The sequence below is a fragment of the Manacus vitellinus genome, unplaced genomic scaffold, assembly GCF_001715985.3.
Source record: "Manacus vitellinus isolate BGI_N305 unplaced genomic scaffold, ASM171598v3 scaffold_20_pilon, whole genome shotgun sequence".
NCBI classification, from domain to species: domain Eukaryota; kingdom Metazoa; phylum Chordata; class Aves; order Passeriformes; family Pipridae; genus Manacus; species Manacus vitellinus.
This window is the reverse complement of record NW_021939471.1, coordinates 11,492,118-11,507,696: the sequence shown is the minus strand read 5'-3', so window position 1 is coordinate 11,507,696 and position 15,579 is coordinate 11,492,118. Positions and strand designations below refer to the sequence as shown.

The 15,579-nt window shown below is 35.0% G+C and overlaps 1 protein-coding gene across 1 annotated transcript in view; it reads left to right on the top strand.

Moving 5' to 3' along the window:
• ITGA4 (integrin subunit alpha 4) overlaps positions 1–13,699 on the top strand; it is a 34,709-nt gene extending 21,010 nt beyond the window's left edge. Inside the window, 13 exon segments of the mRNA XM_029959604.1 lie at positions 2,732–2,881; positions 4,171–4,247; positions 6,487–6,637; positions 7,351–7,449; positions 7,879–7,958; positions 8,295–8,381; positions 8,982–9,072; positions 9,760–9,867; positions 10,126–10,245; positions 11,656–11,775; positions 12,287–12,385; positions 12,603–12,722; positions 13,575–13,699. Of these exon segments, the coding sequence (XP_029815464.1) occupies positions 2,732–2,881; positions 4,171–4,247; positions 6,487–6,637; positions 7,351–7,449; positions 7,879–7,958; positions 8,295–8,381; positions 8,982–9,072; positions 9,760–9,867; positions 10,126–10,245; positions 11,656–11,775; positions 12,287–12,385; positions 12,603–12,722; positions 13,575–13,667 (1,395 nt within the window). The 3' untranslated portion in view covers positions 13,668–13,699.
• The last annotated feature ends 1,880 nt before the right edge of the window (positions 13,700–15,579 follow it).

Here is a 15,579-nt window from a genome sequence, read left to right as displayed (position 1 = left end):
AATGCAAATTCTTAAAACTTGTGATTTTTATTATGTTTTGTCATTTGTAACTATTTCAAAGAACACATGTATGGTCTTGCTCCCATTTTTACTGTGAGAAGTTAAGGTAGACTCAGCTAATAAGAAAAGAGCCCATCCCTGATCCATAGGAAGTGAAATGAAGGCAATTGCTAGAAAACAGTCTATAGTTCAAGGTTTATAGTGTGGTCTGTTTTGTGAATTTGTTGCAAGGAGCCAAAGGCTAGCTGGGTGTGAAGAAGAGCACCTGCTTGGTGTTGTTTGATTTTTTTTTTCCCTCCAAGGGGTGCAGCACTCACCAAGGGGAATATTCATATAAGCTAAAGATGGAAAAGGGCAGGAAGAGCACTCGTGAGGGTTTCATTAATGAATTTAGATCTGAACAATATGGAGAATGTGCACTGTGCTGAAAAAATGATCTCTCTACTCCTCTGCTTACAAATGTGAAGCCTGCACAGATATGTCTTTCTCCTGCATGAGTTTTGTGGTGAACACGGTTACAGTTCTTCATCTGTGAAGATGTAGAGGCAACTTTGTTGTAGAAGAAATCTGCTGGTAGAAGTGCTTCAGAAGAGAAGCCACTGAGGTAGAAGTGCTGCCAGAGCACTGGGCATTCAGCAGGAGGCTGTTGGAGACCTGCAGGGTGTCAGCTGGCCAGGGAGGCCTGTACTCACACCAGTGACAGAGATGGCACCAGCTGCTGAGCAGCAGGAAGCTGGCTCTTGGTTTCAGAAGTAGAGTTCGATCCAACAGCAACCATCCTTTCAAACTGAGTATGATAGTGACTTAGAAATAAGTTATTAAGAATCTAGTCAGTAAGATCTTAACTGCAAAGTAGTCCCAAAGTCACTGTTGCCCTGGAGGGATTGAACTGTCATATTCATGCTTGATGTATCCCTCTGAAAGATGAATGAGGGACTTGTCTTGAAAGTGGAAAAAAACCCTGAAATCAGGACAAGGATGTAATATTTTTAAGGCCATTCAATGGAGAAGGAAAAGTGATTAATTCTGTCAAACATCTTAGAATTTTGTGTATTCCAACAAAATTTTGAGGATAAATGGGAAGAACTTGGAAGTCCTAAACCACAACAAACAATAAAAACCAATGGGCAAAAAGGAACCACATTTCATTAAACTTAGAAAAAAATAGACTTATTTCCTCTAAGACTTTATCTAAGGGGGGAAAGAATTCTTTAAAGAAATACTAAGGACAGGGATTATTTAGATGTAAGAGGAAACAAGGGTAATAAAATAATAGACTAGTTTGCTTAGCCTTTTCTTTAAAATCCTCAAGGTAGCAATTCTGTGACCTTTTGAAACAAACATCTCTCAGGGTGACTGATGCAGTTGATCCTGCACAGAGGCTGGAAAATAGACTTAATTTTCTACAGCTACAAAAAAACCTGCAGGGAAAAATCCTTCCATGTATTTTTCTTCTTTCTTCCTTTCACTTACTTTTTGTTTATGACACTATTACAAGCCAATTCTTTACGATAAAGCTTCTGGGTAGAAAGGAAAGGTTATGTTGTCTACTGGAAAATTGCCCAGATGCATCTCAACTGGTAGTTGCACCTAAGTGAATGTTTCTTACAGGAGCAGTGGAAAATTGCCACTTACTTACAACAGTTTTGTAAACTAAGAGAGATCTGATTGACAGCCAACCTTGTACAGATTGCTGTACCAGCATCACAGGCATTTGTGTAGGAGGAAGGAATTGATTTGGCTCATCACTTCCTATAGTCTATCATTAGTATTTTTTCCTCCATAGAATTCAATTTTCTTCTTAGTTCTTAATTAATAGCATTATAAGCATCTCCTTCCACCCACTGAAGCTCCTAAAGTTAAGTAAGTGTGAATGTCTGTCAAGTACAGTCCTTGCAAGAGACAATACAAATTTTATGTATTTTGAGTAAAGGCTAATTAATAGCTAATTAGTATAATGGAAGTAATATAAAGCAGATGCAGAGAAGACCTTGTGGAAAATTATTATGAATTAGATAATATGCAGTTTTGCTAACGCAAGCTTGCAGATAAGAATTAAAGTAGTGCCCATGTGGAGGGACAATCAGTGTCTATCTATCCCCTACACTATAGGGAATAATTTAATCAGGTTTGCTATTGCTTGTACTTGGTGCTTCAAGCTGTTCAGTTTTCACAAGTAGGTAGTTTGGACTCTGATCTGCAACATTCCTATGCAGTCAAGGCTTCATTTACAAACCAGTCATTTATTGAGGGGTTCGATCTTTTTTAACACAAAATGAGAAATAAAGATGCATAAAAATAAAATTCAGTCAAGCCCTGATTCAATGGTACCGTTGGAGAACTCCTTTTGATTTCATACAGAAATATCCACCAGATTTGTCTGGCATTATCCCACTGCTTTGCTTTCTCCATTTTAGCCAACTCTTCCCTATTTTTCTGCTTGGGCAGTACAGCATTTCATAGGTGTGTAAGGCAGTTTTATTGACAGAAGAATCTTCCATTCTGAAATGCCTGATGCTGTCATTGAACAGATTATGCTTTTCTGTGTTTCTGATTACCTCCTTCAGCAACAGAGATGTCTGGAAAAGTATATGAGCCATATGGAATTATTTTACATGTGAAAAAAAAGTGTTGCTGTTTTAGTTAGTTCTAGGCAACCTTATAACTTTAAAACATAAGCATACATGTCTTGTCTTATATGATTAACTCATTAGGTTTCCAATTTTCATAGAAAGATGTAAGGGATATCTTGACTCCTGTATATGTTGAAGCAAGTTATCGTCTGGGGCATCATATTCTACAGAAAAGAAATGCTCAAGAATTTTCACCACTTCAACCTGTTCTTCAACGGAGGAAGGAAAAAGATATTATAAAAAGCAAGGTTAGTGTATGAGTTCTCTTTTTTTTCTATGTAGTAAGTAAATATTTGTGTTTTAGTCTTCAGTTAAAAATGCTTCACAGATCCATGGCATGCATTTTCCAGGAATGCATTTTCCAGACCCACACCTAGTGCCTTGATCTTAATTAATAAATCACAATGCTAAAAAAATGCCTAATTTTTTGCTAAAAGATGGTTACAGAATTCGTATACAATCTCTATTATGATTTAAAAATAAATAAAAGGTATGTGCTGAGAAGTTGCCTGAATATATAATACTATATACCTCAGATCACACATGTATGAAATTCACTCTTTGAAATATGTATTCTTTTACAGCTACACTGTATGAGTCACTTTCCACTGTAAAACAGTTCTTTCAAATTAATTTTGTGTTAAATACACAATATCATGTTGGTATTAATCTTGAAGTCTTTTCACAGTGTTGCTGAAATATTAGTTCTTTGAAGGTATTGAAGGTATTTGAAGGTATTGCAAGTTTTCAGACAGTCTGAGGGGGGAACAAAAGAGTATATTCTGTATTCTTTCATAAGTATGAAATTAACTTTTTCCCCTCCAAAAGAAACTTACTGTGTTAGTAGACTTTGACTTTAGCAAAAACCAGAATGCACTGAATTTTCAACTACCAAATGGTCATAAACACATTATGACTTTTCACAAATAGTAACCTTCATGTAATTAAGATACAGTTGACCATCAGAACTTTTGAGATATGTGAAAGCTTCTTTTTTATGGCACGCTTTACCTTTTCATCTTCATTCAAAATTTTATTTTAGTAACCTCAGAATTATAGAGAATAAAGAGGGTGTTGTTGAATATAGTGACATAAACATGCTCTATAGCAGCACACTGATAACCAAGGCACAGACACAGGCAACTTATGGTGTCGCTACTCTCATCAAACCTTTCTGACAATATGATAAGTAAAGGTTGTGTAAAGAAAATCTTATGTTGAAGGAGAGACTGCAGAGACATCAGTTCTGGATCTTTTAAAACACTCTGCTCTCTTTATGTACTACTTTTAAAAATTTGTCTGAACATACACCCACTGGTTTTCCTGTGAGACACTGAGTCTGGAAAGCCTCTCTCTCCACTGTTACTCTGGATGCACAGAATGGTAAATCATAGACTCATGGAATTGCTTTTTAGAAGTAAGAGCTATCAGACACTTCCAAATACTTAGTTACTAGATGATAGGTTTCTTTCTGTTAAATACTCTTACTGAATAATACACTGAAGTGTTTTGGTTTTTTTTAATTTGGCTTTTACAGTTTATTTTTGCACGACATTGCTCCCAAGAAAATTGCTCTGCTGACTTAAGAGTTTCTGGAAAAGTTGTTTTTCCAAAGTAAGTATAATGTAGCTTTCATTTGAGAATGATTCAGTCAGATTTTATCTAAATTATTCCTTAGTCTTTTATATATAAATAACATAAATTTGCAAAAGTAGACTGTGGACTCCCTGAGAAAATACAAGGATTAGAGCTGTGTTTAGTTGAAGAATATTTTTAAATCATAAATCTTCCAGGAAATGTAACAGAAATCTGTATAATTGAAGAACTGTTACTACATATTTAGAAGATTTTACAGCTCAACATACATCTTCTTCCCAAAAACATAGATAACTGGGCTAAGATACATTGCACAAAGCACACTCAATATGCAGAGATCATAACTACTGTTAAATTGACAAACTATTGGTTATTTCTGCTGATCTTCTGAAGATATTGTATTTGCACTGTACAAAGTCTCAATCAGTATAAAACTGAAGATGTAATATTCTTAAATAAATGAGGAAAAAGAGCCACTTAATTATTTTAAGTTATATTTTATCATCACAACGTTTTTCTTTACTGACTATTGTATTTCAAAGTAAGAAATGTGGGGTTTTGGTGTGCAAAAAGAGAAATTGTACCTGTTGTGAATCTCAGCTAATTAGGTGTTTGTTTCTTGTGTAATTTATCACTTTTAAAGTTGATTCTACTTGAATCGAAATACTAGGTTAAACAACCTAAAATGACACTGAAAGATGATGACAATCATATAATGCTGATTAATCACACCTGTGTGATCCTGAGCACAAGCTCTTTCATATTCATAGATTTCAGAGTAAGATAAGTATCTTTCTGCCTACTTTAACACATGGCTCGTAGCATGAGTCATAAGCCCTTTAATTTTCTTAGGCTGGATGGTTATTTTGTTTGAATGCTCATAAACTTTTCAGAAAGAAAGATTGTGCAGCATTTTCGTTCATGAAATTAGCAGTGCAGTTTTGTAAGTACTTCAAAACTCAAAGAAAGGAAAACAGATTACAACAAACCTGCTTGACATTAGGTGCTAGTAGCAGATTTGCCGTGTAAATAAATAGTCTAAATATCTTGATAAAGTGTGAAGTATCACCTTAAATTACCTTGTGCCCCTAGAATCTCGATTAAAAACTAGTTAGCTGTGAAGCATTAATTTATTTTGTCTAGACAGAATGCATTCATTAGTGTTGAAGAGCAGAGCAAACACTTCTGGTTTTAAAAGAATGAAATCAAATAGGGGTGGCAATGTAATGCTTTACTTACTGAGTTATGAGTCTTCATGTATACACTATCATGTTTTGTTTAAATTGCTTAGATTTTGGCCTGGTCTGTAAATTTCTAGTCTGCATCATGCATTTTTTAATGAAGAATGAAATATGATTACCAGGGAAAAGCTCTAGTTCAGCTTTGTTGTAGTCCCAGATGTGCACCTGGTGCTTTTGTGTACTTGTGTGTTAAGCTGGGAGGCATCTTTGTGACAGCATATTGCTAATGACCTTGGCTTTAACACATATAAGAGGACCGAATGGTAGGCATGTAACTAGTAAAACAATGTTAAAATTTAACCTAAACTTGACAAGCTACGGAAATGTTAACATTGTGTTTTTCTTCAATTCGCTTTTGTCTTGGAACCTATCTGCTTATGCAGTGCTTTTGCCTTCTGTTGCTTTTCTCAGTGCCAGCTTCTTTCCCAAAGGTGTTCAGTGACTAATGCTTTGGTTTCAAGCCAGAATATCTGATAAATGTCTATTTCTAGGCAGCCTTTCTACAGGTCTTAATTAAACTTTAATGTCAAGCTGAAGTTTACTTTTGGCCCCCCATAGGATGTCTGTACTTGTAACATGATTATAGAACATCACATAGATCATAAGCTAGGCATGTTCACTTGCCCTCTTTGTGATGAGTTTCATATTAACTGAATCCTATATCTTGAGTGCAAAGAGTGAATTATGAAATAATGTCTGAAAATACTGTAGCAGTGGTACATTGCTATTCTGGTCTGTAAAGGGAAGGACTGATCTTGTAAAGGCCAGAGGCACAACTGGGCTGATAACAATTTTCCTGCTCTCGCATTAACCACTTTAAAAGGTACAGTACTGGGGTTGACCATCCTATTACTGGTGTTGTACCTTCAGTTACAGAGAGTAAAACCTTTCTTTACATCTCCAACAGAGCTTTGTCAGAACCAGCTGAAAGTAATTAAAAGGGCAGCAAAGGAAAATTTTTGCAAACAAGCTGTATATGAATTACTTTCATTTATATTATGATAATTATTTTTCAGGCCTCATGATAAGAAAACGTATCTTGTTGTTGGAAGTATGAAGACTTTATTATTGAATGTTTCTCTGCTTAATGTTGGAGATGATGCATATGAAACTATCCTCCACATTCAAATCCCTAAAGGTCTTTATTTCATTCGAGTTTTAGAATTGGTAAGAAAAAAAATCCCTCAAAGAGTAATCCTTTGGTATTTTTCTTTCTCAGTTAGGCATTTTTCAAATTATGTTTATGGATTGTTGAGCTTTTAGAAACTGACAACCCACACAACACATATCCCCCCTCCTGCCAAAAAAAGCTGATGAAACACCAGTTTTTAAGTTCTCAGACTTGTAGCTACCTAAATCAAGTGCAATTTAATTAATTCAGTGACTTAAATAATTTCAATAACAACTTGAATAATAAAAAATATGTTTATAAATGTATTTCAGGATGTTATGGCTTCTTTTTGTCTGATGATCATGTTTTCACTGATCACAAAGATCTCATTGAATCTGTCCTCTTCACAAATACACAGGCTTATGAAAGGTCACAAAACTAACTGTACTCTTTCTGCCTTTTAAAAATAACTGTTGTCTTTGTAGAATCCCCCGATCCACCTTTCTGAGGCTGGCTTTTAACATGAGCCTTCGCTTCACTATAAGCAAGCAGCACACAAATAACCAGATACAGTAATCCATATAAAATGTTATGTTAAAGTGGTTGTGAATTATATAAATGTCCTGTATATTTGCATCAGTGAAATAACAAATATGTAGTTCAGGAAAATATAAAGCACCCAATTTCAGTGTGTGCATGTAATTTTAAATGTCTGGGAAAAAAAACTGTTGGTTTTTTTTAATGACTAATCATTTGTCCTTTATTTTAGGAAGAAAAACAGATACATTGTGATGTGTTAGATAAAGAAATTCATGCAGTAAAACTTGAGTGCAGTGTTGGTTATTTATATGTAGATCAAAAATCAAAGGTAAGCAATGTGTGAAATTCCTAGCTTTAGAAACACCCTAAATATGTTATGAGGATTTATGATGGAGGAAAAAAAAACCCTTGTTTTTCAGAATCTCTTCTTCATTCTCAACTAACATCTTTTATCATGTTGGTATCTGTATCTCTCCTGTTACTTTTAAAATTATTTGCTTAAACCATTGCTGGAATAATTCATTAAGGGACAACAATGTATTATGTATCAACTGATTGTGCTTGGGTTCTAGACAAGTGAGCTGACTAAGACTACAGACAAATATGTTAGATCAATAGAAAGAGAGTAGAAGACACAAAAATCAAGTGTTTCTTAGTTCTGAATTTTTTTAGAGCAGGAAATTATAAATTAGTTTAATGAAATACTTTTATTTAAACTGTCTTATGATATATAAGCAAAATTTTGTTTGTTCTACAGCTGGATTATAGTTTCCTCTTGGATGCAAGCTCCTTTACCAGAGCAGAGGAGGACCTCAACATCATCATTAATGCTACCTGGTAAAGTCTAATAAAAATTGCTCAATGAAATTAGCTTTGGAAAACAGACTAGGGAACATTGGAAGACTTAGCAAATCACAATTGCAATAAAGTACAGTGGTTGCGTATCTGTAGAGCAAGAGAAATTATCCAAAAAAACAGGTAATAGATATTTAAATAATGAGCAGCTTTCTGCCTGTCTAAAATGTGGGGATTTTTGTGTCTGACATGTTGTTAGCAATAAAATATTTTGGGTTTTATAAGCTGCAATGTCTGTTTAGTATTAGTTTACAGAAATAATGCATAGCATATGATGATGCCTTCAATACAGATTTTTCTCTCATTGTATTTTTATAGTAAAAATGAAGATGGGAACATGTTACTGGATAACTCACTAACTTTAGCTGTACCTCTAAAATATGAGATTGAGTTAAATACTCATGGGTAAGTCAGCTGTTGGCATACCTGCACATCCGTAGAACTGTTGTCTTGTTACTGCTCTAAATTCACAAAGTTTTTAAGCAGAAGGTGATGTAGCTGAAAAATCCTGGGAATGACATGGCACAGCTATCCTGGGGTCTGACCCATATACTTCTAAGATTTTGTTTCCACAATTCTGAGATGAGACCCCCTTGGTATCTATGGTGCTTCAAACTTGTCTCTTAACAGACTAATATTTTTTAAAAACAGGGTTTGGTTTTTTTATATAAAGAGGTATTTAATAAGAGCATAGCAGATCCTCAGCTTCCTTGCTTCACGTGGACCATATTCCAAGTTTGTTGTGGGGCATTCATGGAGCATAGTGTTGGTTTTTTGGGATTTATGAATTTTTCTGATTCATCTGCCTTTTTAAGAGGGAAGAGTAAAAATGCAGATAATTCTTACTCCAAAGGTAGAGGATTTCTACTCTGTGTTCCTAGCTTTACTCAAATGCAAACTTGGGTATTTTCTTTGAACCAATCTTACTGGAGGTAGCATGGAACAGGAGGTTATGCTAAGGATATACAGCAATTCCATTAATTAACAACTTCTAAACCGTTGTAGGTTTGTGTCACCAGCTGTGTTTGTTTATGGAACAGAAGAGAAAGATTCACCAGTTACATGTATGAAGGAGAATATCAACTTCACTTTCCATGTAAGAATTTTCCTTTGTAAATCCTGTCATCCTTGTTTTGAAGGTTAATGCTTAGTGTATCTAGTGACAGTCTCTGCAGTCAGTAAAGGAACTTCTTAAGAGTACAAGGGCACAGTAAGTAACTTGTGCATTGGAGGTGGGAAGTTGCTGTTAATCCCTGTTAGAACACTTTTTTTTTGCCTGGAAGATCTTCCACTGAATGATCAGAACAAAAATTCTTAGCACAAGCAGGATTGAAAGTGGTAGAGCAGTTTTGACTTGCCACTTTTTCTATTAAGAAACACTTAAAAAGGAATTATCTTACAGTAAGAAAAAGGAACTAGGAGCTTCTTATAAGAGGATCTGTAGGTATCAAATATGTCTCCAGTGGATTAAAAGCAGGAATTTAGACATAAATCTCTCCTAGTTCCTTTTCCATATTCTCCTGGAACAGGCTGTATGACCTCAGGGTAGTCATCACAGATTAGCACTACTTACTCATTGGCTTCAGAGGAGTGAAGGGTTCAGTAAGCCTTCAGAATGAATGAAACTAAATGTTAGAACTCCCAGCAGAACCCACTTTCATGACAGCATAACAGCACAGGTGCTACCCCATTTTGTGAAGTTCTTTTTGTATTTATATATATATATTTGTTACTTGAGTAGCTACCATTGAAGCTTTAACTGTATAACACTTTTCCCCTCAAGGTTATCAGTGCAGGACCAAGCATGTCTCCAAACACTAACTTAGAGATAACGATACCAAATGCTTTTCCACCCAGGGACTTCAAATTATTCAACACATTGAATATCAAGGTAAGCACAGGTTCAACATATATTATTAGCTATATGAATTCTATGAAAAAGAGAAGCAGAGCATAGCCAGCTAGGTATGAGTTTGATTTGCTAGCTGTGGTGAAGCAGAATGAACAAGAACAGGATTATCTTCAGCCCCATATGTTTCAGAATTCTGAAAATAAAATTTCTATTTCTTTTGAACCTTTCAGAAATCTGTATTCTGATTATGATCTGATATTTAAATTCTAAAAGTAATGATGTTATATTTATTTCCAGACAACAGTTGGAGAGTGCTACTATAATAAATATTCCAGAAACTGTACTGCAGCAGAAAAAAATGAAAATATATTAAAGGATGTCGTCACTTTCTTTTCAAAGCCTACTAAGAGACAAATGGTAAGGTCTGTCTTTTAGCATCAGTGGGAAATAAATGACTGTACGAATAAGCCTTAAGACAACAGTACATCTTATATAATGAGGTCAACAGAGCAGTCTTCCAAGGATTTGTGGTGGGACCTGTGGTAAGTTCAGTGTAGTCATAAGTGACTTTAGTGAAAGAGGTGAGAACTGAAATGAGAAAGTTGATTAATGACACGTTGCTGAAGTCAGTGGATGACAGTCACCTAAAAAGAACTGCCAAAGGGGTGTGTAACTGAAGGAGCAGGCAAACAGGGTAGCAGAGGGCATTCAATAACAAATAGAAAATGATGCATGAGGCAGAATCTGGCTTTATCTTAATTACATGAAGTATGCAGATCAAATACTGTCTTTTCCACACCAAAAAAGTGCCATCAAATGTAACTAGTAGGAGCTAGGTAAGAAAACCCCAAAAGTAGTACGCATGGTTGAAGTTCTTCCTTAAGGGTGTTATGAATGCTAAAAATAAGTGAATTCCAAGAAAGACACTGCAAGTTAATGGGACTGAAAGTCCATAAGAATTACAAAATATATGGAAATCATTTTTGGCTGGGAAGTTCTTATTAAAAATATTTGGGAGGTTGTGAAGAATGTCATATGTGCCTGGCCTGTTCCAGCTCATCCCTCTGTACCTGCTCAAGGACCCTGCTGGAGATCAGATACTTGACTGCACTGTCCAAATCAGAATTGTTATTTTAGTGTTGCCCTGCTGAGGATTTGTTCTCACAGAAATCTGTGTCCTGCAACTTGTGTTTGATAAAGTACAGTGTTTTTTAATCTTTCATCTTAAAAAAAAAAAAAAAGCTGAACATTTTTTAAACGCTAGTTTGGGACTTTTAAGTGAGCACATTACAAGGTATACCAGTTCAGGGATTCAGAGACAGCCTGCACTAGAATATCAAATCAGTAGTTCAGCATTGTACTGCTGGATAAAGAATATAATGATGTACATTTTGTCTTCTCCAAAGCTGAGTCAAGTGGTGCCAGTTGTCAGTGTACAGGTGTAAGGATCAACTAATTTTACTGTTTGTACTGGATAGCATAGAGTTATTGTCATTTATCGTTATTGAAGAAAGCTAATTTGAAATAACAGTGCAAAAAAACCCCCAACCAAACATATAAACAAATTATGAAAATCGTTCTTTTTCAGTCTACAAAGACTTGAATTTTTTAGAAAAATGATATGTTTTTTATAACAATTGGGTTGGTCCCTTATTACTGTACCTTTAGCACCTATGGACTGACAGTGATGGATGACAACCTGGAGTTACACCCTCAGTTTTCAAGAATAAACATAGATCTTTTTATTTTACTCAGTTCCTGAGTGTCTTTAATACTAAGATTATAACGTTGATAACTTTAGTTTTAACCTTTCCCTCCCTTCTACAGTACTGCATGAAAAATGACAGCCTTTGCTTACAAATACATTGCAATCTTGGCAACATGGAAAGTGGAAAAGAAGCGACTGTTCAGTTGCATCTGGAGGCTACTCCTTCACTTTTAGAAATGGTAACACATAAATTTTTCATAGTTGATGGGAATATTTCAGGACATATTTGCAGTATTCTCATCATACAAATTCTAGTTATTAATCTATTTTTGCAAACAGTATGATTAAATATAAAGCTTTGGGGTTTTAACCTATTTTATGTTTTCAATGCTAAGGCTCAAGGTGATGTATGAAAAATGAAAACCACTGAAAAAAATGTGGTTTAGTTTATCACTTTTTTATGGTATGTATTGCTTTGCCTATTCTGTCTGGGTTATGTGGGATTGGGATTTAATTTCAACTCATAATTGTACTTTTCTAAGAAAAGCAGTGTGGATGTGGACTCAAGTAAAATCCAACCTGGCTTCATTCCAGCTTCTGGTCTAATTTCTTTTGTGATCAGAAAAAGGCACCATTGTGTGTTTTTATGAGATTCTGTTTCTGTGAGCAGCTGTGTTACTGTTTCTGATGGGCAGGAATCAACATGTTGAAGTTATTTTTTACAAGATAGAATTATTTTTTTTTAATCAGGATGATGCATCAGCATTGAAGTTTGAAGTAAGAGCAACAGCCTGGCCAGAAAAAAATGCAAAAGTTATTGAACTACATAAGGACAAGCAAGTTGCATATGTAAGGATTCTCTTAATGAATTTGGGATAAACTTGTTAAAGTAGAAAAACCAACAGCAATTAAAATTGTGGAATTCTTTGCATATCCATACACAGGCAATGAATATACTATTAATTACTTGAGAATGTAACTATTTTTCCTAGTTTGTTTTAGTATCGTTTAGGGGCGAAAAAATAAAAATAATCAGTTAGCACTAAACTTATTTTCTGTTTTTCAGGTCTATTTGGAGGGAATGCACCACCTAAAGCCAAAATACCATGTTACTGTGCTAATTATTGCCATAGGCTTAATAATTGGTGTTACCTTGTTTTTGCTTCTTTCATTTATATTATGGAAGGTAGGTTTTCAGTATTTCTTAGTTGTTCTCAAGTCAGGAATTCACACTGTTGGAGGATTTTTGGATCTGTTAATGCAGGTTAAAGGATAAATAACATTTTATTATGATCTATCCTTTCTAAAGAAAGATAATTCCTCCTGTAACTTGTGTTTTTTCAAATGTACTTCTCCATTTTATCTTCTGCATATTCTACATTTTCTGTTATTCAACACCACAAATCCTTTTACGGTGTCTTATATGACATCTCATGTTTGCAAATTATTTGTGTAATTTAATGAATCATTTTTGTGGGATGGTGCTCCACATTTACTGTCACTTGACATGTGATGACTAATAATCTACAACAGTTTCATACCAGAATAAATGTTCAAGATTTCAAACTGCAATATAAATACTAAAAAAATTCTGTGCATAAGTAAAAGAGAAAACTATGAGAGATGCAGCTTCTTTGACAAGCCATTAAGAGATTGTTCACTTCTTTACCGATGTGGAGATTTTCTTCATCCATCATTTTTTCATGGAAGTGTAGAAATTAAATTTAACAGGAAAGTTTTATTACTGTTTCACATTTTTAAATATATTGGATTCGGTGGACTGTTACAGTTCACAAGCCCTTATGTCCTTACTTCTTGCAGAAGAGCATTAGCCTCCCAAAAAGTAAAAAAAGAAAAAGCAAACCTACTTTTTTGATTGATGAGTAACACTTGATTACTTTGTATGACAGAGCAATGGCAAATAGCATAATACATAAATGCCATACATACGTATTTTTATTTTCATTCATCTTTTATGATGATTTAGATTTGATAACCAAGAGTTGCTGACAACAGATTCGAAAATTATGTATTTCAGATTGGCTTTTTCAAAAGGCAATACAAACCAGTCCCTCAAGACACGAACAGAAGAGGCAGCTGGAGTTTTACAACTGGGAACAAAGATGACTAAGATGGCAAATAAACATTTGATTTTAAAATGAAGAAATTAAGATGCAGGTTAATTCACAGAAGAAACATCAGCAACAAGAAAACTAGGCCTTGAGCGCACTTGCTCTTACAAACACACTTTATTTCCTTGAACTGTATGGAGGACTACACCTTACAGTACTGTTGTTCTAATATGAAAGTGGAAAAACAGTTGGTTCTGAAGTCTCACAGTAGTATTTGAAATGCTATATATATATACATGTGGTTTCAAACAGACAGAAGAACACTAAAGAGAAGAAAAATTACTTATTGGAAAGAAGTATTTTGAGAAAGTAATAATTTTTGGCCAATCCTGGAAAGTCAGATTTCAAACACATTAGCATGAGCTATTCTAGTAATTTTGAAGTTTCAATAATATTTGGATTAGATATTCAAGAAGAAATCCTCTCTCATCTTGCTTTGGCAGTTTAACAAGGGTAAATTAGCTTAAACCAATAGAAGGACTGTAAGTAGAGCACATGGATGTAGAAAAGGGCTGTCAGAAGCTCTCTCAGGCTTCTGAAGGTAACCTCATAAGCTTTGGCTTCACAGGCACAGCCACATCATTGAAGAGACTTAAACACCCAGGCAAGCCAAAACCAGGAAGGTCAAGGGTGGATTCAGAGCAGGGAATTATGTGGGGTAGCCTGGATATGCAGCTGTAGAGAAAAGTATTGTAAATCATAATTTGTTGCCATCTTTAACATGGTACTTGCAAACATGACAGAACTATTTGTTTCATCCTTTCCTCAGATAGTGCTGCCATGATGTTCTGGACTTTTCCAATTAATTATTTCTATGTGGGGTTTTTTTAAAGCAAGTATTTATTTTTATTTATTTAAAGATTTTTCTATAGTACTTATCCTAGTAGTATTTAGTGCTGGCATTCTTCCAGAACCTGAAAAAAAAAAAAGACAGACTTCACCTGACAAAACAGAGACATGCATACCCAAGAGACACCAACTGCCAACCTTAATGGGCCAAATTTTATCTTTAGATGTACCAACCTTAACCTGAAAGTACTTAATAAGGAAGTCAATTGGAGAGCTAGCTTGGGTTCTTGTGAAGCTGTCAGATAAATACTCTCTAAACAGGCACCCTCCGCAGCCATGCAGTGGGAAGGCAAATGTCTGAACAGAACCATGGATCAAACCACTGCTCTGCTACTGCAGGAAGTTTCTTCAGCTAGCTAAGTTCACACTGCCACCTAGCTTTGGTGAAATAGTACAATCCAGGGAAGAAAATGTTACTTTGCTCCCCAGTACAACTGGAGAATGTACAACTCCTTCGATCAGTTATTCCAACAGCAATGTGCAGCGTGGCCTTTCTGGCCCGGCCTTTGATGTCTTTCTGAACTGTAAGGAGAACTGTCTGTCATCTGTACATACACTTTGAAGCTGCACCATCATAAAGGAATGAGCCTGACAATCAAAAGCTACACAGAGTGCCTTCAGCAAGCACTTCTGCTAATAGAGTGCTTGGTGCCATAAAAGCCACGTCGTCCACAGATTCTAAAGGTAGTGGGGACCATTTTCTAATTTCCTTTCACTGCATTTGATGCCAAAGATGTGGATCACTCCAAAGTATGTTTTCCTCTGAAACCTTCTACAGTGCAAGGACAAATGAATGTGCATATATTTTTTTTAAAAGTCAAAATAAAGTATGTCAAGAATGAAATATATTCTTGCAAGTCTGAAAATGTATACAAAATGCTTATCTTCCATATGGCTTTAGTGAATTTTTGCACTTTAACCAAAAAACCTTTGAATAGAAATTAGTTTGACGTTACTGTGAAAAATATACCTCAAATACTGGAAGAAGCATTAATGTTCTTTTGCATACAAACAATGCAAAGAAGTGAAACCAAAGTTTTTTATTTCTCTTTGAAACAGTTT